The following is a 27,225-nucleotide window of genomic DNA, read 5'->3' on the forward strand; positions in this document are numbered from 1 at the left end:
CAATTTGCTAACACACTTTAGCTAAAATTCCTGCTTAGTCACGCCTGACACAATCTAGTCTTTTAGGCAAACATTCCCTCCATTCTGTAGGCTATGGCTGCCAGCCAGTTTTCAGTTGATGTCCCAGCATTTTTCTGCTTGTGTCCAAGTACAGTGAGATCTCTCAAACCGGCTCTCACACAGCATTTTTATCCTTGCATATGCTCTCCATTTATAAACCAAGTATATACACATTTATGTACATACAGACCCAAATACTTCCATGTTAATTTTGAAGGCAGCAACAGAAAAAAGTAAGATGCTCTAAATCAGGCAATGTACAGTAAATATGAGATAAGTGCAGGTCCCAAAATAAATAAATCCTTCTGCAAGCAACAATCAAGGTGAAATTATTTTTCCACCATGGAATTAAAGCTTTATAGCATGTTGATTGAAATGAGAAAACCACGACTCCATGAAAAAAATATCAGTAGAAAACATCACAATCCTTTCCAAAAAAATCAACTTTCAAAGCTTCTACAAAGGGAAGAAAGGGATGGATTAAAACCTTCCTTTAAATGTCAGCCTATGGAGTTGTCCTGTAAACTCCTCACAAGTATTTCCTAAGCTCAAAGGCCCAGCACTCAACTCCTCCTCACATCTTCCTTAAAATCCAGAGTTCTGCCTATGATCACACACAAAATTGTTGAATCACCTCCCTAATCCAGCCAACTACTTGATCCTGATATTAAGAACAGGAGTGCACTAAAACTTTCAGGAAAAGAAAGAAGAAATCACTTGTTTCTATGTTCCCTGAGGTAGTACTCCAAATACCTCTGACCATTCAAATCTCTCTTCCAATTCTTGTCTCCCAAAAATGCCTGCTAAAGGTTTCTCCAGAAACCCAGCAAACAGCTGCTCCTCTGGAAACTGTTAATTGTTTCCCAAAATGTGGGGATTAATTCCAAGTGATTATTTTAAGATAGTTAGCCCATTGCCTCAGCTCTAATTACATTTCTCTTGTCAATTAATTAAAATCATGCTAAGTGAAATACCAGTTTTTATTTAAATTTAAGAAAAAATCATGGGATACAATTAGACACAACCAGACGTGATCTCAGCAGGTTTTCAATTATTCTATCTCTAATAGATCCCTAATTCAATACAAAGCTCTAATTAGGAATGTATTAAATTGTGGCATTCTCCCCATGTCATACACCACAAGAACACAATGGGCTACAGCTTTCAGTGCGGCATCCCAAATAGACCAGGCTGCTTCATTGAGAATAAGAACAAATTGGGCACATTAATAATTTACTATGGGAACTTGCCCAAAGCAATGGTCATATTAAAAAAAAAAAAAAAAAAAAAAAAAAAAAAAAAAAGAACAAGCAAAGTCCATGAGTAAATAAATCTTGTCCCAACGTGGAGCACCTGGCCGGAACACAGCCCCACACCTGGCAGGAACCAGGGGGACTTGTCTTTGTACCAAACGGGGAGCTCAGCGACGGCGCCAACAGTTCTTGAGGATGAGTCTAGGGGCTGACAAAAAGCACAGTCTGTTTTCAGACCTGCTTCTAACCTGCATGTCAGCTGCCTTTCCAAGCAGGAATAGCAACACACGGAGGTGCCCGATCCTGTTCTGGCAACGCGGAGCTGTTGAACACACAGCAGACAGGGTCCCGCGTGCTGGGCAGAGCAGCTCCAGGCTTCACAGTATCCCAACTTCTGGGCTCTCTGTCTGTACTAGGGTTCGGGATCCCAGTCCAGTCTCTGTGCTCGATTTGGAATTAGTTTTGCTTTGTTTTTCACAGACCCTTTCTATCTCCTTCTTCCCCTTCTTTGAAAAGATACCCAGAAATTTCTTATTATAACATAAACAGAAGACAAGGCCATTTTCAAAACATTAACCATCACACTAAAAAAAAACTAATAAATAGATTCTCTACTCCACTCTTAATAGCTTAATTTGCCAGAGCATTTACCAAGCTAGCTCTTAAAAAACTGACTACTTTTTATTGAAAAGAATAAAAAAGTTTAAAGGTAAAGCTAAAAATATATAAGAACTACTTCCAATTTCTAATCTGACAATCTTGACCATTTCCTTACCAAGCCCACAGGTCAACATCATTCTTGACCTCGAATATGTTCAGCCTCTTCCGCAATGTGCTGAGCCCACATTCTCTATGGCAATAAAGCACTTGAAGGGATACCCTAGTATATGAAGCCCATCTCCTTCAGCTCTCCTTAAAATCAGTGTAGACACAAGAATGCTTCCAGACCAAGTCCGCTTCCATGGTTATTAGTCTTGACAAGATCAAGCCTCAAGTTGCTGTTGCCTCTGCTGCTGCTGGATCCAGTCCCATTCAACCCCAGATACTCCTCTAAGGGGCAGTTATTACCCCTCCTGCAAGTCAATAAAGTGACACAGGTAAGAGGCAACTAAAAGTCTATCATTTGTGTAATTTATGTTGCTTTATCTTATCTAAAAGCTACTAACATCACCTCATGAAAGCGTTCCTAAATCAGCAGCACATGCCGCAAGCCAGAAACAGGACTACCCTTAACTACTTCATAGGGAAACATGTTTGATTTTCTTTATCCTGCTCTCTGGTCAAACAGCTGCAAAATAAAGCCAAGGGCAGTCACAGGCTCTTCTTCCCATTTCCTCTGTGATCGATAAACTTCTAAAATACACACGGCTCAGATCCATCTGTGCTGCAGGGCCACCTCCATCCTCTGCAGATGCGCCAAGCAGTCCAAAATACTTCCACTGAAGCTGCATTTTTGTCTCTTTCCTCACAACTGCACTTTCCTCTCACGAAGAGCAAACACACTCAGGTCTACCCAACGCCAGGACATTCACCTCTTGAGTGGCAATAACACTAAAGTGTTCTTAAGTTCACCTGCCTTTTCACCTCACAGAAAATCTTCTCAAAGTGCTTATTCCATATAGGTAAGCTCAAAAGTTCCCAACAAACCTCTATGTTTCCCAAGATATTCTTCCAACAAACCACAGCCAAATGCTCTCTGCTTTATATTCTTTGCTAACTGACACTGTCAGTTTCTAACCAAAATGGAAGTGATTGAATTAATGGATTTTCCCCAGCCAGGTTTAAAAAAAAAAAAAAAAGCTCTTTGAACCACAAAATGTTTCTTTCAGCACAAAGTGGCACTGAAAGAATCAGAGTTCAAATCCATTCCCATGTACCCAGGGACTTTCTTCAGGCTTCTTACTCTCCTTCCACAGCTCAAGATGTTGGCACTCCATGAATCAATCTCAAAAGATATTAAAAGCAGCAGGAATAGCCTACAAGGAGCCAGAAGGTTCCCTCACAAAAGGGAATGCTAAGTTTGCCAAGTCAAGCACTAAAAAAGTAATAAGGAAATCCACAGTTAAACTTAATTCATCCCTACATACATATGTATTAAAATGCAGCCTTTAATGACATATTTCTTGCAAAGAACTTCTGCCTTGACGCTGACGGAGCGGACAGCTGCTCACCACTTCTTTGTTACGTGTGACCCTACACATGCATTTAAGGAACAGTATGTAGGTGTTGCTCTGAATTCCTAATATTTTGACAAGCTTTTTCTGCTGCTTGCCACAGTACTATGCAGAGCACTTCACAAATATTACTACTTGTATTTTCTTCATAGAAGAGGATTTTTCATTGCAAGAGGCTGACCTGCACTGTGGCAAATTTAACAGCTGTTTCTGAGAGGACAGTTGCTAATACAGATGCACAAATACTGCACTCTTTAGAAAATCAGGCCAAAGGTTTTCTAAATTAGGCAAGTCCACAGCAAATCTCTAGGTATCTTTAGAGACAGCTATGAAAAAAAATGAATGCATAATGTAAAAACATGCATTTTTTTTTTTTAAAGTATAACACTTTGTGTCAGCAACAAGAACAGAATCTAGTTCTCTGGAGTCTTACTAAACTGTCTTAACCATCTTTCTCTTTCTACAATCTCTACTTCTCCCATGACACAAAGGTTGAACTGCAAACTTATCCAGTATATCTGGCTAAGCAAATAAAGGATTCAGAAAAACGGAGCACTGATTGACAAGGCAAGTTTTAAAAACAACATCAGATGCTCTGAGCTAGATACCCCCCATCCTCCTCCTGTACTTCACACTTGCCTCAGGAAGACAATCAGGTGGTCTCTGAGGTGCCACTAAACATGGGTACCAGGATGCTGTCACCAACACGGAGTATGAAAAGCAGTGACAGCCACAGGGACTGTTTGCACTCAAATATGCCAAGCTGCTCTCTGCACAGATACAGAAGCTGAACTCATACCAGCAGTGTAACACCTACACATCTTCCAACTTCTGCAACAAATGAAGCAGGAGTCCATAGACAACAACCTCCTTCAATATAAAAAAGGATTTATCCCCAGGAAGTAATCCATCCTGTGCACCAAGTGAGGCAGCAGTCCTGGGGATAACCACCTGCTCCTTAACCCATGTCATCCCAGGAGATGCTGCCTCCTTTTCTGCACAAAATGGAGCAGAGGAAGGAAGTGTTTTGAGAACAAGTGAAAGTCCCTGTCTCCCACGGCTTTTACTGTGCAAGCCGGGCCCACAGTGACTTATGAAAGTAAAGATGAACATAAACAGCAAAATTTGTCTAAAGGCTCCTTAATTCGAGATGCAGAGCACTCAGCAAAGATGGGGCTTTCAGACAATTTACCTGTCACTTTCAAGCCCACGTTTAGAATAGACTAAACCCCACTTTCAGAGACAGACCTCTGACAACTCTGAATAGATTTATGGCAATTAGCTCAAAAGCTACAGGGCACAAAAACAAAATGAAAAAAGAACACATAAAAACCCCACATTTTTAGCCCTGCTTTTTGTCTTTTTTTAAATGCTGGAATAAAACAGGAACACATTTGTAAGCATTATCTGCAGTCATGAATCTTGCTTATTAAAAATGAATGCTGGCTCTCATACATCACCACCACTTCAGAAAAAGAGATTAAGGAAAACATCATCTATCTTATCCTCCAACAGTGAAAAATCACAAGATTTAACCCAACTAGTGCTGTTTACTGAGACTCTTCTGGCTGGCAAAGACTCGGGATTTGTAGCTGGCTTTGTTCTTGGAAACAACTGAACCGCTCCACTGAACTTTCCCAAATCAGTCAGGAAATATGAAGCACGGAAAACTCCAGTTAGAGCTGTTACAGCTTGGGAAAGTCACCTCCCTTTTTTAATAAGGATATTATAAAAGGAAAAAATGCTGAACAGCTATAATCTAGATGAGATTCTGATATACAGGTATCTACAAGAGGTCTGATGGAAACTTGTGACTGAAGTCAATTTATCAATTCAAACCAAAAACAAACCCCTTTTACTACACTTCCCTGACTTCTTTTTTGATATAGCACTGTGCCATTAGGAAATATCACATATGCAATCAATTAGACCACAGACTTTTCATCTCCTTAAACTGCTTTGAAGTGTTGCTCAGTAAACCCACTAGAGTTAGCTTTTCCAATGAAGAAAGATTTCTTTCCTGGACTTCATATTCCAAGTATTCCACATGATCTACATTTTCTGCTTGTTCAGAACAGTATCCTTAAGCTCACAATGTTCAATTTCATTTTCAGTTAAGAGAAAATAAAATCTGAAGCCTGGTCAAATTCATATCAATCTGAATCATGCCCTGGAAGCATTTATCTCTCTCCAGTGACTAAAGGAACAGAGTAATTAGGATCTTAACTTAGAAACATAAGCTCAAGTATGAATCTGAGCTAATTGGATGGTTCTCCAAGAAGTGCTGACCACTTAGAGATTACATGCACATCTGCTCTATGATAAATTAGTCTATATGGGTTGGATTAATCTCACCTACATTTATGATGCTATAATGTAAATGTCTGTGTGGATGAATTGTTGTTCCCACTGCAGTGAGCAAAGATGCAGCCAACAGTCTCAAATGAAACCCAGATAGCAGATCACCTCGCTCTAAAGCACTTTTAAAAAACATTTCCACCCCAAAGTAATAAGCAAGCATAAATATATTTAAACTCCTTTGCTTGTAACAGCCATATAATATGAATTAAACGCCTTTAAAATTATTTGAGTGCAAGAACTAAAATGCAGTGTTTAAAATAGGCTTCCCCTTACGTAAGCTGAAATAGTAGTTTTTAAATTGTACCTCCCATATATAAACTCAGACTAACTGTGGGGCAGAAAGAGGAAAAGACTTCCAAAATCACTTCAGCTCTGACAGTATAATTGGCAGTGCCAAATTTTATCTGGCACCTGAACTAGACCCCCTTAGCCAGCAAGTGGATATGTAAACACTGCAAAAGAAGAATTCATACAAAATCGTTCTCTGCCCATGAATAGCACCAAGAATGTCCTCATCATCCAATACGTTCCCTTGAACAGGCAGACAAATCACATGGCAAACTGTGCCAGGGTGAGGGCACTTCAGCAAGCAGCCATGACCTGGTAGATATGTAGACCAATACTTGTGTGGGCTGAAATGGAGATGAACAGCAGAACTCTGGCTGAAGGAGAGCCAGGATTTCGCTCATGGAGAACCTCATTCATTACAGAGGAGCTAGGGCTTGAGCAACTAACAGTTTACGCCAGCGTCTTGGTGGTTACGTATGCATGAGATCTAACACCAAAATCCATTTTTCCCCTCCAGAAAAGTCCACAGGCTCACAACAATGAATTACAAAAAGCCAAGAGGAACTAATAGTCACTGGTGACCCCAGGGATTCAATTTGACACACTCTTATTGAATGATAAATGAAGAGAGCAGGTACAAGAGCCGCATCAGACCAAAAAAGGTCAGAATGTTGCCAAAGTTGAATCAAACTAACAAGGCTCCACGTGCACTTCAACATTCCAAGAGATTCACCTCAAGGTCTAGCTCAGAATCCAAAATTTTATGTGCAGTCAGAAGTGTAGATTCAACCTCAGTTTTATACATCACTACTACTTACAAAAGCAATTTTTCTCCTTCCTGAAGAGAACTAAAACAAGTATCAATGCAAGTTATTCTTTAAATAGGCTATTTGCATATAGCTCTCCTTAGCAATAGTGCCTAAGGTCATAATTTTAACCTCAAATCTGTTCTGACATTATAATGCTACATAATCATGTTTAAATGTCATCTGATACTTCCAGGTAAACTGCCATAGCTGCATCACTACACCTGATTTACAACAGATTTATAACAGATTTCCAAAACCCAGACAAAAATTCAAAGGATGTCTAAAGCTTTGAGGAGCTGTGAAGCTCCGAAGCTGAAGTAGCAACATACAAATTTCATCCATGAAATAACCAAGCAGTGACATGAATCCATAGTTCTCTGAATAACTGCTTAAATTGAACAAACACCTTCCAGATGGACACTGCACTGTGGGTGTTTTCACACCAGATCACCGCGTTTGTCTTTCACCAGCAGCAGCCTCCTTTCAGCCACACATTGCCTGATGCTCCAAGGAGAAAAGACCAGTTCCACAGGGCCACACACCCCTAGAATAATTCCTCCTGCCATTTTACTAATGTTCCAGTGCACAATATATTAGTCGTCTGTTTTGGACTGATTCCATAAGCTAATGAGCAGCTCCCAGGAATTGCTGAGTGCCATTATGCGACACTGATCTCAGATCACTTTTTTCCCCCCTCCCTCTTCCTGGGTAAAACTGAAGCAGTAATAATTCACATTATTATCTAAGCAGCTGCAGATGTTACTTTAAAAAGAACATGTAATTTCATCCCCCCAAAAGAAAATATTTATTCCACATTATGATAACAAAGTGGGAAGAAAGTGCTATAGTCGCACCCCTTTTACAGATGAGAAGATTAAATCAGAGAGGTTACAAGAGCATTCACATTCACACCTCAGTCAGAAGAAAAAATATTAAAGGGACCAAGGGATCCTGCTTACAATTTCTTGTTCTTCATACAAAAATTCCTATTCCACTCCAAGATGGAATGGCAGGAGGGCATCATCTTGGGAAGAGAGCTCCCTATTTCTGAAATCTATTAATAGAGTTTCCTTCTGAACTTGTCAGCGGGATGAATTGGAGAGGCACAAAGGCATTAAAAGCAGCACCAGCTCAATAGTGTCTTCTTATAAAAGAGAGCCTTTTGTGAACACCTTTAATAACCAAGCTGGAGAACACTTAGGTGTTAAAAGTCACTTTGCTAATTAAAACTAAAAAAGAAAAAAGTTTTGTTGCCTGAAGCAGTGAGACTCCTGGACATGCCAAGACGGACGCACAAAAAGCTCAGTCAGGAGTAAAGAGCAACCTGGGTAGCATCACTCTGGCTTTTACAGGAGGCGCAGCCTTTACACCTGCACTGGGCATTTGCAGCTCCCTGGCTCCTAATACCACAACTGTGCAAAGTGTCTCACGTGGAAATTCACAGAGAAAGCACTTTATGGGTGCCTTCCCCAAATCTAGAGCCCCATGTTCCCCATGGAGACACTCACAGCTGCTTTACGATTTAAGTCTGAATTTTCTATCACAGCTGCAGACAAAGAAAAACACCTTTTCCATCTAAAAAAGTCAGTTACTGGACACCAGGAGCCATGGAAAGCAGCAACAAATATCAAGCAGAGATCCAACTAGAAGAGCAGAGCAGATACTGAGAAAATTCTGAATTGATCTAATCACTGAAGATGCAAAAACATTTGAGGAGTGACAGCCCGGAGTCACTAGGAGATCTGATTACTGTGTAATGCAGCTTGCTTTTTAGGGAGTTTTTTAAATAAATCCTTTGCAAAGCAGAAACACTGCAGAGTTTACAGGCTGCTACAAGCAGTAGCCACCTCACTAAGGGGCAACCACCTTCCATCTCCGTCTTCCCTGTTTTGATCAGTTAAAATTAACAGGCACTGGGAAGTCAATACTATATTACCTTCTCCACAGTAGTTATTTATTGTATTTGCTTCTCCTAATTTATGCCAGCAGAGCAATAAGTCAGTTCACTTTGTAGAGTGCAAACAAACATTCTGGCTCTTTCTACAGAGATATGAAATTAAAAAGAAAAAAGAGAAAAAAAATCAGGTTATGCAAAAATAAATCAGGTTTAAAAGATGAAAGCCTGATGGGGCATAATTACATACCCCACCAGCACATACACAGCTCCACCCAAGGAAACCCTGAAGATGAGGACACACACATGTGCTCTAACAGCCCCCTAAGTACTGGCACTTTTTCTCCCCCTTCTCCCTCCCCAGCACTGTTCTCATAAACCCTGAACTCTTGACTGAAGAGCATATATATATATATATATGCACATATATATATATATATATATAGTGTGTGTGTGTATATATCAGAAGCAGATGCTTCTGGAGTATTTTAGCTGAAACATGGAATATTTCATGGAGTATTTTAGCCGAAACAGTTAATGCTTGGAAAGCTCAAAAGAAATATGAATTTTTTTAATAGCAATTATAACAACAAGCAATGCTACTAATCCTGCTTGTAACAACCGTGCCTGGAAGTTTTAATTTTTTTGTTTTCCTGAAATAAAACTACTTTAAGCATTAAAAATTCTATTTATCTGCATGAGAATGTACAGATACTTCAGTGTAAGCATCATTTATTTGTCAAAATAGACACAGAATCAACAAGAAAAAACGCTCAGTCCTGAAACTCAGGTTGCACAGTGCTTCCAATTGTCTCATTCTCTAACCTCTGTGTTTAATATCCTGCTCTGAATCCATAGTCCGAGCAACTCCCCAGTCTCCCCTTACTCTGTTGTCCCAGAAACAAATTAAAGCCAGACTGCCCTGTGCATGAGGCTGCCGCCCTAATGATTTAAGTTGCCCCGGCCCCACTTGGGTCCATCCTCCTTTGCTTATATGAGCTGTCAGTCCATTCCAAGGTGATATAAACTTATCCTCCTACAAGTATTTATTTTGTTTTTTAAATGTGTTTTATCTTCCTGAAGCAGCTCATAGAGGAATCAGAGACAGGCCGCTGCTGGCACACAAGCAGGATGGGCAAATCAAGTGGCCAGAGCAGGGTTGTTCAGCTTGAGAGACTGCAGGAGCCAAAAACTGGGCAGTACCAATTTGCACTGCCTTAAACCAGCAAGGAATTGTGTATATCTATTGCCGGCCCTTACCTGAATACATTTAGTGGAAGCCAAAATGATCATTTGAAGTGAAATAGTTAACTGAATGAAAAATAAAGTTAAATTATTTAGAGTACAATAAAAAAGTAAAATTTCCCCCATTCCATTTTGTAAATTATCAGTTTCAGAAATATTTCTGAACAAAAAATTGATCAATGTTATCAAATGGAAAAATAAATTAACCTCATAACTAATACTACATCAGATGCATTGGGAGACATTTTTCATCCTCTGAACTTTGTAATTCCATGTTATGGTTAGCAAACAGCAAAAACTAGCAGACCAACCTCTCTGTTAAACCAATATCAAGGGATTTCTGCATACCTTTTATTTACTTAAGACTTCCCCTTAATGCACAGTAAAAATGGCTTTTATATGTGCTCAGGAGACCATTAAGGATTTGTTCCATCCAAATGTATAAACATTTTTGTAAAAGGCTGTTTTCATAACTAAGCAAACTCTCATCCTCCTTTACATTCTTATTTATTTAACTTCAAGGTTTTCATATAAGTGTCAAATTCCTAACCACTGTTCGCTGACTTAAGTGTTTGCCTCAAATTATTGAAAAGGCCAATGCACTTTGCAGTTCTCAGGCTCCCACTGCAGCAGGTCTGGGGATCCAGAGAGCTAAACGCACATCAAAAAAGTACCGACTGCACAAATTCTGGTCACAGGAGAATAATGGATAGGAGTCCCAGCAGCTTTTGAATTTATGATAAAATTCTACAAGTTTCACACTGTCCTTGCACAAAATTGAATCTTTTATAACAGTCATAGAAGAAAGTGGAAAACATTATAGTGGAAGGAACAATTAAAAAGGGTGCTTGACCTTACACATGACACTTGCAAATGCTAACATCAGATTAAATTCTTACTGCAGTATATAATAAAAGAAGTGCCCACTTAAGGAGGCTTGTCTAGCTGTTTACATTTGTCAAGCTGTTGAAACTGCACAGTACTTTTGATAATGACAGCAGAGCTGTGATTAGCCTGATCTGTGTTATTCAAGCAAAAGAAGTGCCAGAAAACATTGTCTCCGAGCACAAAGTTACTGACCCAAGATGTCAATGATGCCATGGTGAGACATTAGCACATTTCTTAAACACAGTGGCAAAGAACCACTTATCCAAAATGTACTTCCCTAAAGAAAAGTTCAGCTAATCGACCGGTAATGCAAAGATGCCTGTAATTTCCGTGATGGAGATGACACTTTGTTTATGGAATTCAAGCTCAACAGATTAATATGCTTTAGAACAGCAAAGAAAATAGAAGAGTAGACTCACAGGGTCATTCCACTAGGTACAGTTGAAAAGAAAAATGATGACCTGAGGCTGTGTATTGACCCAAAAATATGTGCACAAAGAGATAAAGACAGCATTCCCATTTACTAACTAAAACAGACACAGGCACTACTGGAGTAAAATTATTTCCAAAGCTAGATGCATCCACAGGCTTTTACGAGATACCTCCGAGTGAGGAGACTGCAGAAGCTATGAACTTTCAATGCACCATTTGTCCGCCCCTGTTTCAAAGGGGTCACATCTGTCACTAGAGCCCGAGCCAGTCCGCAGAACACAAAACAGTACAACTGTTTGAAGAGCTGAACACTGCGAAACTGTTTTTTCTAGGGTACTGAGTCTGGAGGAAGGCTGAATAAAATACAAAGGACACAGGCCTGTAGGAGCAAGCCAGGACAACAGAGTTTGAACCAGACAAGGCAAGCTGGCTGGCCAGAAAGTTGCTGCACATCACTATGAAGGAGGGATCCCTCCCATCTCAGTGAAATACATGGAGTAAACACCTTAGAGCATAAGAAAATAATACTAGTATTTGTATTGCTGTAGTGTTTAGAGAGAAAATAATAAAAAGGTCCCACTGGGCAAAGTAGGAAGGACCAAACCTTCCCCAAATGAAGCCACAATGTTTTGGTGAGATGGCCCAGGAGTAGGGGGGAAACAACTGACCAAAGCTCCAGCAGCAACTCACCGATTCCTGCAACGCAGCTTCCCTTTCATTAAACCTGCCTTCTTTTGCATCCGACCTGCCTAGTTCATGTCTGCTTCAAACCGAGAGGAATCCTAGTCTCATAAAGACACCCACGGTATTTGTTTGCCTTATGTCTTATATCCTCAGTTCAGCTTCCTAGTATCCATATTGGATGATTTTCAATTACTGTCTTCACACACTTCCACGCTCTCTCAACTTGTTGCCATTTTGCTTTCGCATCTTTCATCATGGCTTTTTTTTTGCTTCACTCAATAGCTAGGACACATCTAGCGTAGCCTGTTCGATGTGAACCGCTGCCAAAACCTCAGCGTGGCGGCACTAATTGGCATGCAGCGTAGGAGCAAATTCCCCGATTCAAAGGCTTTACCACAGACTTGAAGAAAACTAGAATACAGTGCAGCAAATCTGACTCGTCTTCAGTTGCATGATGAGACACTGAAGATTCTAACTTTGCTTAATCCCTTTGCTTTACTCTTTTGCCACTTAATATGCATTGCAAAACATGTCATACTTCTAATCACTTCTGTCACACAGATGTACATTTAGAGGGACGTTTGAACAGTCATTTACAACACAGCAACTGCTACGTGCTTCACTAGGTAAGTAAGGTGTCCAACAAACTAAGATCCACTGCAAAACACAGAAACAAGATTAAGTAGAATAGTACTATTTCCATTTTGAAAGTTATGTGCAAAGGACATTAACCACTTAGAAAGCTCTATGCTATCACAGTTTCATATAATGCAAGTTCCTGCTGTGCTCTTAGCCAGTACTGGTAGGATGAAATCAAGAAACAGAAAATTTAGGATACTTTTTTTCATAACATTAAGGTATACCATGCTATTGAATCTCCAAAACAAGTTATAGAAATTCTTCTGTTTGACAAGTCCCAAGCTTTGATGAAATGATATTCAAAAAAGATACTCAGTCAAGTCTCACACCACTAAAATGAAGAATTATATCAAAAAATTGTGGTATAAACAAGCACAGAACCAAAGCAGCTGCTACACCAACCTCTAGATGCACAACTGCATATACTTTTTTTATGTAATCACTACTACAACTGCCTAAAATTCATATAACTACATGCAATTTGACAGCTGTTCACATTCAGTATTTCTTTGTACATGCACATTTTGGCTGCAAATGAATCTGTACTGTGGTCATGTATCCTCAAATTCATTTTCAGGACTTACTACATTCTCTATTTCCAATTTCTACAATTCTTGTTCTAGCTCACAGCAAATCTGAAACTGAGAATTCCCAGTTATCTATATAATAAAATAAATCTGCATACTTGCCTTCACACTTCATAATGCTCTATTTCAGGAAAACAATTAAGAAGATAGCTAACGGCAAGCTCGTGAATACCTCCTATTGGCTATAAAGAGATTTAAGCACATGCATTAGCACTTTGCTGAAGAGAGGTCATTTCCTGAAAGGAATATGTATACACACTTGGGATTAACTTATGCAAATACGATTTTACTCACATATGCTCCACCTAGAACACTGCCATCCAATAATTAGTATGGAAAGCATGTGCATGCACCTAAATGCAGGAGCGCTTTTGCATGTCGACTTTTTTACACAACTTGGGCTGACTAGAGGCATGGCTTAAATTAAATGCCAAGCTTTTTTCTTGAGATTGAATGAATTAACATTATTAGCCAGATAATAACCACAGTATAATGCCACACTGAAGCCTAAGGCAACGTTTCAGGAGAATTTTCTTAGAAATTCAGGCCTGATAGGAGATGCTAATGAGTTCAGAGAAGTAAATATAGTTCTTTAAATAACAAATGACAACTCGTCTATAATGGTAAGTTTCCCAGCACATTTACAGACATTTGCTTGTGAAATAGAAAGTGACTTTCATTTAGCTGGACTTTAGCTCTCAAGAACAATCACTATCCTAACATGCCAACAAAAAGAGTGCAAATACACAAGAGGGAAGCAAATGAAACACTTCTTAGGGCCTCCCAAGGAAACCAGACAAACACCTTATTTAATAAATTTAATTAACTGGCTCTTTTCTAAACCGCACTGTGCACGGCAATGCTGAGTGGCAAACTCCTTACTTAGGAGCTTTGCTTTATTCTCTGCACGAAAGAAATATTTTTTTTCTTCTTTCCTTCTCAAAGAGCCTAGCCCAGAAGCTCCCAGCAGCTGCTGCTGGTCATGGCTAGCTCTGGCACCACTGCTGTCTTTTCTTAGAGTGTGGTTTAGTCACTGACCCAGGCTCAACAAGGTCTAGCTGTTTATAACATCTTGTTGTAGCACTTCCTCTCACCTCTAAGCAGAACCCACAGGTCTCTCTTATGAAACTTGTTTGTAGATAGGAAACATCCACATACTGGTGCCTAACTCTACTAAGATGCTTTTGTGACTGTCAGAACAGCGTGGCAGGAGAGACGCTGCTCTAGAGGAATGCCAGGCCCTCTTGACAAGTCTGAATCTCCTGCAGCCTCTGAAGGTGAGCAGGAGGCTCATATAATTCTCACCTCCAGAGCAATCCAAACACAACCCCACATTTCAGATTCCTCACATCAGCACTTTTACAGCACATTGAGTCACTGGGATGTCCATTAATTTTAATGTACTATATTAAAATGACTGGCATTAAGCAGGCCATCTTCTGCCAGGCACTTTGCTTTCCCTATCAATCTGGGAAAAGGCCCTTTATGAAAGGCCACCGATTGGGCCTTTGCTTCTCTCTTGAGGTACTTCTGTGTAGCTGCCTCTAACTTATCTACCCTGGGGAAGGGGTTGGCAGCACCCGACTGGAACAAGCTAAACAACAGAGAGTCTTTTATTAGTAATCTTCTTACGTCAGTCAAACAGCACCACTAATACCAAGAGGATAAAAAGCAAAATGATTTTCTGTTGTTAGGGATAACAACAACAGAAATATACAGGACTTAAGTTTCCCTCCCCCAAAGGGCGAGGGGGCTGTTGTTTTTATAGAATAAGACGCACAAGTAGCATGGGCTGAGCAAGAACTGGAAGTGCCGAGACATGGCAGTCAACTAGAATTCCACACACGACAAAAATCCCTGCTTGGATCATGCACATACCACAGTTCGCATCCCTGCATCACTTTGTGGATTTGCCTCTGCCAGAGGAGCTCCGCGATCCCGGGCGCTCCGGGATGGGGATCCCGTGGGATCACTCGGGAGACCTCCCCGCTCCCGCGGGCATCGACCGTCCAGGGGCAGCACCAGCTACGGGCTATTCCCGCCCCGGCAGCGGTGCCAGCTCCGCGCGGCTCCGCGCAGCGCCTCGAGCCGGGACGCGCTCCCCGCGGGAGGACCCCAGTCCCCAGCAACGCAGCAGCTAACGCAGCCCGCGAACACCGCGGCAGCCAAGGGAAAGGAAACTTCCCTTCCTCGCGCATCAGGCACAGAGCAAACTTGCAAGGTTCCGTCGCGAGCACGAGAGGAACCCGAAATTTGGAAACAGCGGAGACAGGGAGAGGATTAAAAAATAAAGGGAGAAAGGGGGCAAGGAGGGGAGGAAAAAACAGTTCTCACGCCGCAGCGGTGCAGGACGCGCAGCTCCCTTGGGAGGGGAGCACCCGAGGGGGGGACTGATCAACTGGTGCCCCGCTCGCCCCCGCCGCCGCCGCTTACCTCCGCAGAGCAGCGCTCCGAGCAGCAGGCGGGCGGCCGGGCAGCGCCGGGCGGCCCCCGCCATGCCGAGCTCCGCGCGGCTCCGCTCCGCACCGCGCAGCGCCGTTAGCTGCTGCTGCGGCCGCCGCGGGCCGGGCGCGCCATGGCCGAGCCCGCCGCTCCGCGCGCAGCGCCGCTCCGCGCTCCTCTACGCGCCGCTCGCCCCCTGCCCGCAGCCCATGGCGGCGCTCGCGGCCCGGCCGCGCTCCTCGCAAGGAAACTTTCTCCAGCGGGGCGCGCGCGGAGGTGCCGGCGCGCGGGGGCTGCCTCCTCCGCGCCGCTGCGCGCGGCCGCGCGCTGCTTTATGCGGGGGCCGGCGGCGGCGGCGCGCGGGACTTTTCTGCGAGGGGGGGGGCGGGATCGGGGGCCGAGCGAGGCCGCGCTCCAATCAGGGGGGGACCCGCACGCGCCCCCCCCTCCCCCCCCGCGGCGGCCGTTGGTCTCGCGCTGGAGACCGTTAGAGACCGTTGGGGCGGGGGGGGGGGGGGAGCGGCCCCCCCCCGCACTTCCCCAACGGCCGCCTCCGCGCGCGGGGAGCCCTGCGGGGGGCGAGGCGGAGGCCGGGGGCTGCTGCCGGCCCCGCCGCAAGAGGAGGGCGTCGAGGTGAGACCCGCTGCCCCGCGCGGGGCTGCGGAGCTCGGATGGTGGGAGAAGGGGCGAGACATCGGGCTGGGGGAGCGGGGCGCTCTCCTTCTCCCCATGTCACTTTCCGTGAGCAGCGTGTATTTAAAACAGCAAAAAGAAGCGAGTCTCGCTGAAAAAGGGTTCTCCCGCATGCTGCCCGCAGGAGAGGGACTGGAAGCCACACAGGTGTTACCCGCCTTCCTTAAGGCCTTGCAGCCTCTCGCCTGAAGAGACTGACCCACCCGCACGGTTCCCGTCCCCAGCCGAGGCACTGCTGCTTCCTCCTCAGCCTCTCCCTCATTCCTTCTTCCCAGAGGAATCTTCAGTGCCACCTTCCAAAAGTAAATCTCAAGCCGTGTATTTATTCCCACTCATTTAATTTGATGCTCTCATTTGGGAGTCCTCAAGAACTTTGGCTAATATCTCTTTCTCCTCCTTCTGGCCAAAAATGAAAATATGCATAGCCTAACACTTAACGTACTTTTAGTAATTTTTGCTACAGCTCTGGCATAAGGTAGGAAAGGTATATTTTACACGCTGAGAAGCACTGAGCACAAGAATCACCAAACTGGGGAGCAAAACCCACTGTTTCTTAGCAAAATGTTGCCTGAAAGCAGAGCTTTTCCTGCTGCTTTTATCCTGAGAAGTTTTAGGCCCTGACCCTTTAGACAGACACTTATAGCCAGACCCTTTTTGATGGCTAAGTGACTAAATTGGTGACATCTGTAGCCAGATACCGAACCAGGAGTGAACACTCTTCTTCAGGTATTGTCCCAAGTAAGTAAAATCTATTTTGACTAATATTAAAAAACTATGTATATATGTGTGACATTATTCCCACTATAATAAACCAAATGAGAGAAGATTACTTTAAAATATAGAATCCTAATGGGGAACTGAGGACAATTTTGTCTTTAGTATGTTTTGTATTGTCATGGTTTCCATTATTTTATTGTCAGTAGCAGCTAATTCAAATCTGAAAAAAGCAAAAAGTGGACCATAAGGATGCAATTCTAAGATAATTTTCCCACAGAAGACTGTAAAAGGAAAAAAAAAAGGCTTTTCTCAATGAAAAACTCATTCAAAAGTGTGAAACTTTGTTCTACTGTGATTATGAATTCTGCTAGACAATACAGATACTTGTTAGATGAGCTTAAATGTAAGAATCCTGTAGCCAACAGTAGGATGCAGGAGCGTACATAACAAACATTTATATCCTGTCTGCACTCACTTGGATTTGCAGATCATATGTGCATACAATTTGTCTGATCTACAAGGGAAAGCAGGTGCAATTAGGATAAATGGTATTGCTTACCAGGGGACCAAAAATATTTTGTTGTTATTCATAAACTAGTAACATTTATCATCTTTCCTTTGAATTATGAAGAAAATTTCAATTTAATGTAATTTAGAGGAAGCACAAGATAACTTGGAAATACTGACAACTAGGGTATGTCCTATTGTCAAATCCAAATTATAATGTACATAATGTTATCTGCATAAAATAAGATGTGCAGAAGATGATTTTGGTGTTATGTGTAGAATCCACTGGCAGAGATTTTCATGGATAAGAAATATAAGTCAGATAACAGGATGATAGAGATAGCATGAAAATCTGAACAAAACAGATTTTGCAATCAGCTATCTTTATGCTTTTGCAATTTGATTTCTTGCAGTGGATGCAATTTTTTAGGTAATAGAATTTTGCATGGAAGCCCTGCCTGACATGATTTGGTCAGCTTGGCATTTTCAAAAGAACCTGAACCAGTTAGAAATGCAAGTCATATTCAAATGCCCTGATCAAAGCGTGTATCGCCATGGGCAGAGAGCAACAGGTAGGGAGCCCCCAGCCTCTGTATAGGCACTGAGGTCTTTTGAACAACTTGTGTTTTGCAGCTGCACCTACTGCATCCCTACAGAGTGTATGTATTGTATAGCAAATATACCCTAGCAGCCTTTTCCAGGTGAAAACATGGCCATACACTTTGAGGAGTCACATGTTAAGTAAGTGATTGAATGTTACAACAGGCACTTACAGCTATCCAATTCTTTTGGTGCGTAAGAAAAATAACTATAGCCTTGTCTTATACGGAGCGTGGAGAGGTATAACATTCATCATGAAATGGAAAATGCTTCAAGTACAAAATTTTACATGTTTTTCTTAATATAAAAATGTGTTTATTTTAAGGGAAAGAATGGAGAAGTTGTGGGCAATGTAGACTTTCTTTAACAAAAGAAAATCAAAAACATTTCAGCCAGACCAAAGGTAGGACTGGTAGCAAAAGTATGTCAGAAAAAATAATCTGATAGGATCTTAGGAGGGCAGACATTGGGGTTGTGGTGTTGCCAGCAATTTAACACTTACAAAGTAAATGAATATAATAGACATTGCAGCCCATAATCTTGATTTTAATCAGTCTATAATGAAAACTAGTCTTTGATCAGTGCTATGTAATTTCCCCCTAAAATGTGTATCGCACTTGATACATGTGACTATTTTTGGATATGATCATTTAACACCGATTATGTCTTACTGGTCGAAGGCCCGTTCTCTGTTTTTGCTTGCCATTTCTTGTTGTCCTTGGCACTATATCATACAAATGATTCTGCCTTTCAGTGTGACCTTAAACAAGTCACCTACTCTATTCCTCAATGTCCGTATATGCATAATGGGATAATGACACCAAATAGCTTCTGTAAAGTGCATGGGCATGTAGAGGAAAAAAACAACGTATATGATCTGCCATTCTTTAAAATTAATAGGACTCAGTGAATAAATGGTTTCCCTGTTTAATGTATTCCTCTCTTTCTGCTCACATATTTTGTGTACTTTATTCATAATTGTTCTTTTCCTAACACATTTAATTTAATTTAAATTTAGCATTTCTTTTTAAATCCTTGGAATGCAATCATGGCCAGTTCACTGTGAGTGCCTATACTGAAACTGCATTCTGTGTGGCTCCGTGTATACAAGGTATCAGCAGGAAGAAATGGAGAGGGGTGGACCACAACGACCATGTTAAGGAACAGAGGGGAAAAATGTCCAGGATTCAATATAATCCCATCCTCGTACTGGATGTCTTTTCATCTCTCTTCTTTCTTTCCTGCTTTGTTTTGCATTGGACATATTGTCATTTCATGTAATTTTATTCTATTTTAGCATCAGCATTTCTCCTTTAAATCTCTTATCTCTTAGAGTTGTTCCTTTGCACTACATGCAGACGGCATGGCATGGGTTTATATTCAGTACAGCTTGTGTTTATTTTTCTATCATAGTGCCTAGAGCTGTCATCTTTTTGATTAACTAATTTGTTTAACCAGGGCTTAGGGTCATAAGATATCATAGCTTGGAAAAAAGAACTAGCGTGCTGCGTCCCTGGAATCTTTCCCGGTTACCTTCAGGATTGTGTGGACCTGAAATTTCGGTGGGCACAAGTGTGTATCTTTCAGTCTTAGAGCTGGGGAGGAGATTTTCTTTTTGACCCAAAGAGCACACCTCAAAATCTAGCAGAACATATTAAAAAGAAGAGTATTATTAAAAAAGAGAAAATTGCCAAGATGCCAGGTGGCTAACAGTGGTTCCAGATGTTTGTTGTCTAATTGTATTCACAGAATAAATAAATAATGACCATGTGACTTTGTTTTCCATGACGAGCTTGTGATGGAAAGGTCAGAAAGGTCAGTTTTCATGATCTGCATACTTCTAGTAAATACTCAAATTTCCAATAATGTTTGGAACTACCAGTTTCCAGGAACATATGCAAAGTTAATTTGATCATTTGTGAAAAGCAAAAGTGAGCAGAGCTGCGACTAAGTATTTGTTTTCATATCGCAAACACTTGCTGAAGTCTCTGGCAGCATTTTTCCATCTGTAACACCATTTTCTTTCCCATATTTTTGTTTTATCCAAGTATTACAGCTTACTATAACCCAATACCGCAAACTGTTGTGAGGGATTGTCCTCTTCTGTAAAGCTCAGCACTCTCTGAAACAGTGGGGTCCTTGGCTAATTATGATATCTGCAATCTATTGCAGTAGGTGTCTATAAACCATTAATGCCTATGTCTAATGTAGTGTTTTTCATGTGTTTATCATAGCAGATCTGTATATAAGCATTGTGTTTCTGATCCCTCTTACTGTTTCCTTTACATTTATATACATAAAATACAACAAATCAAGCTATCTTGAGAAATTCCAAATATATAGATCATAAACAACTCTCTATTTAGTACATTTTCTGCCATGTGAATTGTCTTACTACAGATGTACTTAAGATACAAATATTGTCAGATACAACACATTAAGAGGTGTTTGTCGTTTTTCTGCAGCATGTTGCGTTCCACTGCCTTTGAAACACTCAGGCACATCTGTTGCAGGTTGCAGTTTGAAAAAGCATAGCTACTTCAAAGTGCTGTGTCTGGGATAAAATGCTAATCCAGGTGAACCCCTTGACACTGAGCCTCAGCTCCATCATTACTTCGAACACGTGGTAGCAATTATCAGGCACTAGAGCTGTATCACCCATAGCAGCTTTTTTGTGACTGTATATGGGAATGGTTATATTAATACCATATTCTCTGACAATGATAACAGAAGTGGCAGCATCTGAGCAGGAGTTAAGATAAACATCTTGCATTCTATCCTTAAAAAAATCTTCTTTTGCCTACTAGGGTTGGTTTAGGCACAAAGTTGAGTTTTGTCCTAAGGGTTTGGATGAAGGGGAGTTTTCCAGCGGGGCGCCCGCGGAGCTGGATGTGGGCGAGCGCCTTTGCAGTGCGAGCAGTGCCCCCTGGTGCATTAGGCAGCGCTGCTTGCGCGGTGCTGGAGGGAAAAAACGGGAAAAATCAGGGCACGAGGGAGGCTTTTTTGCCTTTCTTTTCTCCAGTGCATCTGGTACTCGAGAGCAGTATGCAAGCACCAAGTTTCGTTGATGTGGCACACGGATAAACAAGATTCGGATCGTTGTGTGATCATGATGGATTATTTGCCCATAACAAGCATATTATCCTTGCTTAATGAATGGAACATGCCATTTCTTCCTAGCCATTGTCAATCTTTGATGCAGTACAATTAGCAGAGGTTCTCATTTAATTACCTAGCATAATAGGACCTGAAATGCTGAAATTCAATCTTTCCTATAAGTACTGCTTTTCAACAGTCCCTTAGGCTAATGAGGATAATGTTCTAACCTAATACATATTATTTATAAAGAAAACATTGCAGAATAAATGCAGACTTACAGGAGTGTAATACTTCAAATTGCTTTAGGAATTTATTTTGATTACTGTGACCAATAACGGTGGTAAATTGTTGAAGATGCAATTAAGTAGTACTCATTAAAGATTAATAATAATCTAGCCAGAAGTAGGAACTTTAGTATGTTACCTCTGTCTCTCTCTTTTCCTCATCAAAAGAAAGAAGATGACAGCAAATAGATTTGTAATGACATTTTAAATACAGCTGTCTTTTAATAATAAGAATTCTGATTCCTGCCTGTGTTGGGATATATTTTGTTTTAAAACATAGAAAACTTCCTTTAAGTACATAAATCGTATCATAAAAATAACCATTTATAGCCATTTATTATGACTGTCTCCCAAAAACTAAAAACTTCAGCACTCCCTTCACTATGCATTGCTCTATTTAGTTTGTTATTGACACTTAACTGTGTAGGAGGCATGGAACAGGCTACGAAGTCCTTAAACTAGGACATCCCAGTTCTATGCAGAAACACTGTAAACACCTGATATAATGCAGAAATACTGTAAACACCTGATATAATGCTTATGTTTCGGGGGCTTGTACCAGATGACCTGCAGAGGTCTCTTTCAGTATAAGCTATTGTATGGCCCTATCTTGTTATTTGTGTGACACAGAAATCACAACATTATCTTAGAATGGCTTCTCTTCAACTGAAGGAAAGGAAAAGTGTTTGTTTGTTTGTTTGTTTTTTCCCTCAGTAACAGCTGTCCATGCTCGGCTCTCAGTAAATGTATCTCACAGAACATCAGAGCAGAAGCAGAATGAATCTAATTTGTTCTTTACAAATGTCACCAATACTGTGCAAATCATTGGTGTTGAGAGTAGGAGGTTAAAGTAAGAGAAGAACTTAAGCCAAGAAGCTTTAGAGAAGCAGGTCACTGGATCAAGTGACTACAGTCAGCCCTGAGTGTTTCTTACAGAAACCATCACTGTCACCATCATGAGGCTTTTAAAATGAAAGGTAACATGATTCTGCAGATAAGCCATAGACTATTTATTATGTGCCTGTTAAACATTTGTGGTTGGAAGATCACAGTTGGGCTGTGTCTGATGTCCACAGAGCTGGGCTGTATGCTTCCTAACAGCCCCCCAAGATCAGTAGGAGCTTACAAGGGAGCATATAACCCTGCCTACACTTCCCACTTTAGTAGCAGATACATCAGACATTGTGGTTACAAAGTGCAACTCAATTTCCTGAAGTGATGTGTTTTATTTAGACTGAGCAGATCAAGGCAGAAGCCACCCACATAACTCTTCTGTCAGTGCTCACTGCTTTTTTGACTGTCTTTACTAACAGGCATTAGTAGAAAGAAGCCTAAAGATGCCCAAAGACAAATAGATCCAACGTCTAGCGCTGTGGCTCATCCTTGATGTTCTAGGCTGCATCGTTCGCAAATTCTAAGACTTCCAGTTGACAGTTTAATAGGACCCATGTGCGAAGCAGGCGTAGCTGTTTAACCCTTGAATGTCTTAGATAAATCACCGTGTCGAAATGGTAGGACATTTTTCTATAGTAAGAAGATGGAAGTTTGGCACTTTGGGCTTGGAAGTGTCATTCCCCTGAACTGTGACTCGCACACTTAGTGCCACATCACATTATGAGTGAAGCTATTTTTCTCTGCTGACACAAGGAGCATTGTAAAGACTCACTGAACTTTTTAAAGATTCCTTCATATCTCAGTCTTCTCAAAGATAGGTTAGACTTAAGAGTGATGTAGTGGTTCATATATCAGGAACGCTTTTCCTCCACTGGACAGGAATTGTCCAGTTTCCCACAACTGTGTACAAGCAACATGCTGAGCTAAATTAAAGCTGCTCAGTGAGTCAACTTTACATTTTGCCTAAATTGCCAGTAGCTACAGGATAAGAGCAGTTAAATTATGGTGCAGTAGAGCTGATCAAAAGGCATAAAGGCATAAATAATGAAAGATAATGTAAAGGTAAATCAGGAATTTCATTAATTTCTCCATTAATGCAAGGCCAAAGAGATATTTGATATAATTGAAAAGGCAATTTTCAAATTGCCCTTATGAACAGAGGCAATGTCTGTGGAACTCCTTATCACAGATATCATTGGAGGAAGAAATTTATAGCATTAAAAAAAGATGGGAGGCATAAAAGGAGAATATCCAAATTTGTAATAGCAGCATTTACCCAAGTCTTCAAGTTTCAGAAATTTTATAAAACGTCAACCATCAGAGTATTAACTAACTTTTAACCAAAGCAAGGAACTGTATTTGCTTGAAAATTATCTTGTAAACATATACAGTTCCTCATGCCTTACTAGAAGCAGACGCAATATACTAAACAGAAGGAACCTCTGAGTCAATGAGGTATTCTGACTCCTACGTTCATAATAACTGAAAATTTAATTTAAAATGACCAAAGATAAGATAATTCCGTGGCTTTTAATTGCTAATTTCATTTGCAAATGCAGCATTTAATTGAATCACTAGTCTGCAAGTGCATTAATCCAAACCCCTTGCTGCAGCTGCTTCTGAGAGGGTTAAACTGTGAGAGCTTGTGCTACTCTTACCTGAATTTATTATGGGGATTTAATTTATAACCACACATGGCAGCATACTAAGATACTTTGATATAGTTGTCAATACCATAGAAATCTACTTGTCTATTGTTATCAAATCATCATTTTATCACTGGCACCTAGAGCCTGACATAACCTATTTGTGCTAGGTCTGGTGAAAACCTGTGTTAGATATGCCTTGGACACGAAAGTTTGCAATCAGCAGCATAAGAATTGGATGAAACTTCTCTGCAATTTCCTGTTACAAAGGCCTGTGTTAAACTTTCAAAATGCTCAAACAGTGCTCTAATTTCAAATATCAACTTTATTTTCATGTCCAAAACAAAGTAAGTTTCATCCAGAGGAAGCAAAAACAACTGCAGACTCGTAAACGCTAAATAGATAAAACAGACGTGTTTTGTGTGCAAGACTTTGCCCTCTCTATCTTGTGGAGGGTTTTCCTTGGGAGAATAAGCAGTAGAAAATATTACTGTTCCCCTCTTTCTCATAGAAAGACAGCAGTCTCAATCCTTCTCTCTGAAACATCCATTAATGCCGCCTTCTGACGTCAAGGGCCATAGCAGGTCTGAGCATTCACTGTCTCATATAATATTTGTTAGTGGACATTCCTCATTTAATTCACAAAAGGCTACCGTGTTCTTTTCTTCTGATTGGTGATAATGATTTAAACATCATGGCCCTCTGGATTTCCTATGCTCACTGCTCAGAGGAGCAAACAAAATCAGCTGCTGATCTTGTTGGGTTATTGCTCTGTCTACTGTGCTTAGCTCCCCAGTTTATGTTAATTCAAAAGGTTTGAAAAAAACTACCAAAAAAAAAAAAACACACCTCTATGTCAAAATTCCATTTAAGTGGAAGACCTGGGCTTCAGTTTGTCTGAGTTGCAGTGATCTACTTTATAGCTTTTCCTTATCTGATAAGATAATGTGGAGACCGTGTTGTGAAACTTGCAGATTCTATTGCAGTAGGAGCTTCTTACAGATTTCATGTGCAGAAACAGTAGGAAGAGCACATGATTGCCTTTAGTCTTCTTGTAGATGCATTCGCCAACCTTAGCAATTTTCAACATCGCACAGCATCATCTCAAAACATTGCACAGCCATTTTCCAAAGACCACAGCTTAGTCATGTTATGAAGTAAGAGTTTTATTTAATGCAGATTGAATTTGAACTGCTAGCAATATCAGAACTGCATTTCTGTGAATAAATTGAACATATCTAATATTAGCAGAACACAAAAGGAAAAATCCACTGCTTAAACTATTCGAATGTCGTTTGATAATTTTTTTAGCTGCTTAATGCCAGTCTCATAAAATACCCCTATAAGAGAAAGTATTTTTTATTTGCTTTAATTTATGATATTGAAAAGTGTCTCTGCATTTTAAGATGTACAGACTGGGGTTAATTTTACCTACAATGCCTTAATGGCAATTGAAAGTGCGAAGCTATTCAGAATCAAAGGTAGTTAAGTATTCTCATCTAGGTCAGGCTTTTAATTGACTCTAACTGTGGAAAAAAAGGGTGGAGGACTATAAAAAGAGAGAGAATTTCTATACATCGAATGTCCAGACAGAGCAATATTTTAAAGTGGAAAAAAAATACCATGGGTTCCCCCTGCAAATACTAATAGATGAATGAAGATTCAGTAGGGAAACAAGTTCCACAGTTGCATACAAGCTGTTTGACGAAAGGAAAGACTCTGGTTAGATCTGCAGCAAGTAGCAGCTGTTCGGAACAGTAACATCCTGACAGTTTTCTGGAATTTCAGATCCATTGAATTACTGTTTTATTTAAGGCAAACGTGCTTTTGGTATGTCCCCGTCAAAGATTATTAATATGCACAGCGCGAAGCCTTTCTTTGGTGAGATCCTGACACACCACAAGCTGCTGGCTTGGCTGGCTCTGGGCAGAGGCAAAGGAGGCTCCAGCTTCGCACCAGGTTTCTGCAGGTGCAGTGACCGACCCTGCCGCCTGCGTGGGACCGGCCTTGCAGCTACCGTGGCTGCAGAAGAACGCTCAGCCTCTGTGCACGGCAGGAGCTAATTCCAGGGAAGCCAGCAGAGGGGTGGCTTCTCCCTCAGCTACAGCACTCACTCTCTGCTCTCCTGAGTCTGACACCTCATAGCTTCATCTCCAACCATATTTCTGTCCGGTCCTCCACTACTTTCCTCTACCTCCTCTCTTCCTTGCCATATGTCCCTCCTGTTCCTCTTACACTTACTCTGGTGTTCAGAGGTACCCTGCTATGATTCAACTCACAAAAGTGGTGGAAAAAATGGTAAAGAAATGGCAAATACTTTTCTGCTTGGTTGACAAGTTAAATCAGTTCAGTGAATACTCCAATAAAGCACCAGAGCTAGTGCAAGGATGATATGGCAGGGAGGAGGCAGGAGCAGAGAAGAAAAAACAGATCTTTCAGTGACAGCAAATAGTTAGGTTTCCTCAGTTGTGCTGTGAAACCATACCCCTAAGTACTGGGAAAAGATCAAAATATTCCTTTCTTAGGCTATTATCATGGACTAATGTAACCATTAGCAGCAGTACATCAGTACTTTGCAAATACAGAAAAGGAGTAAATTAATTAGGATGTTGGTTGTCATTTTTTCTTAGTTCCTGTTCTTTTTCCAATTTCTGAATTGAGTAGGAGAAAGCTTTTTATCAATCCTAGTTGAATTCAGAAAGGTAACTGAAAGAAGTTTCTTCTGAGGAGGGATCTTTATACTGTGCATTCCAGGTGCTTGTTCATTTTTCTTTTGATCATGTGAATGTTTTACTTCAACTTCATAAACAAACATTTGCCTTAGATAATATAAAGAAATCTCCGAGTATTATGAAAGCACATTCCAGCTCTGCAGAGCACTGTGAATGGACACATTTACAAGGTCAAGCATTCTCGCCAAAAGACCAAAGCAGCATATTTTATTTAAAGAGAGAATCAAAGGGTGAAAGGGCTCAGGCCATTGAAAAGGCTCTTGTCTTTCTTTCAAGGGACTGTGCAGTTCAGTTTAT

General features: G+C 41.0%; 1 protein-coding gene across 1 annotated transcript in view; it reads right to left on the reverse strand.

Annotated features, from left to right (window-relative positions):
- The window catches only part of TMEM132C (transmembrane protein 132C), a 175,796-nt gene extending 159,952 nt beyond the window's left edge, over positions 1–15,844 (reverse strand). The window contains exon 1 of the mRNA XM_088532499.1: positions 15,748–15,844. Within this exon, the coding sequence (XP_088388625.1) occupies positions 15,748–15,811 (64 nt within the window). The 5' untranslated portion in view covers positions 15,812–15,844. The remainder of the gene's footprint in view (positions 1–15,747) is intronic.
- Positions 15,845–27,225: the final 11,381 nt, after the last annotated feature.

This window comes from Tinamus guttatus, unplaced genomic scaffold, assembly GCF_059628265.1.
Source record: "Tinamus guttatus ecotype Peru unplaced genomic scaffold, ASM5962826v1 Tinamus_guttatus_pri_ptg000459l, whole genome shotgun sequence".
NCBI classification, from domain to species: Eukaryota; Metazoa; Chordata; class Aves; order Tinamiformes; family Tinamidae; genus Tinamus; species Tinamus guttatus.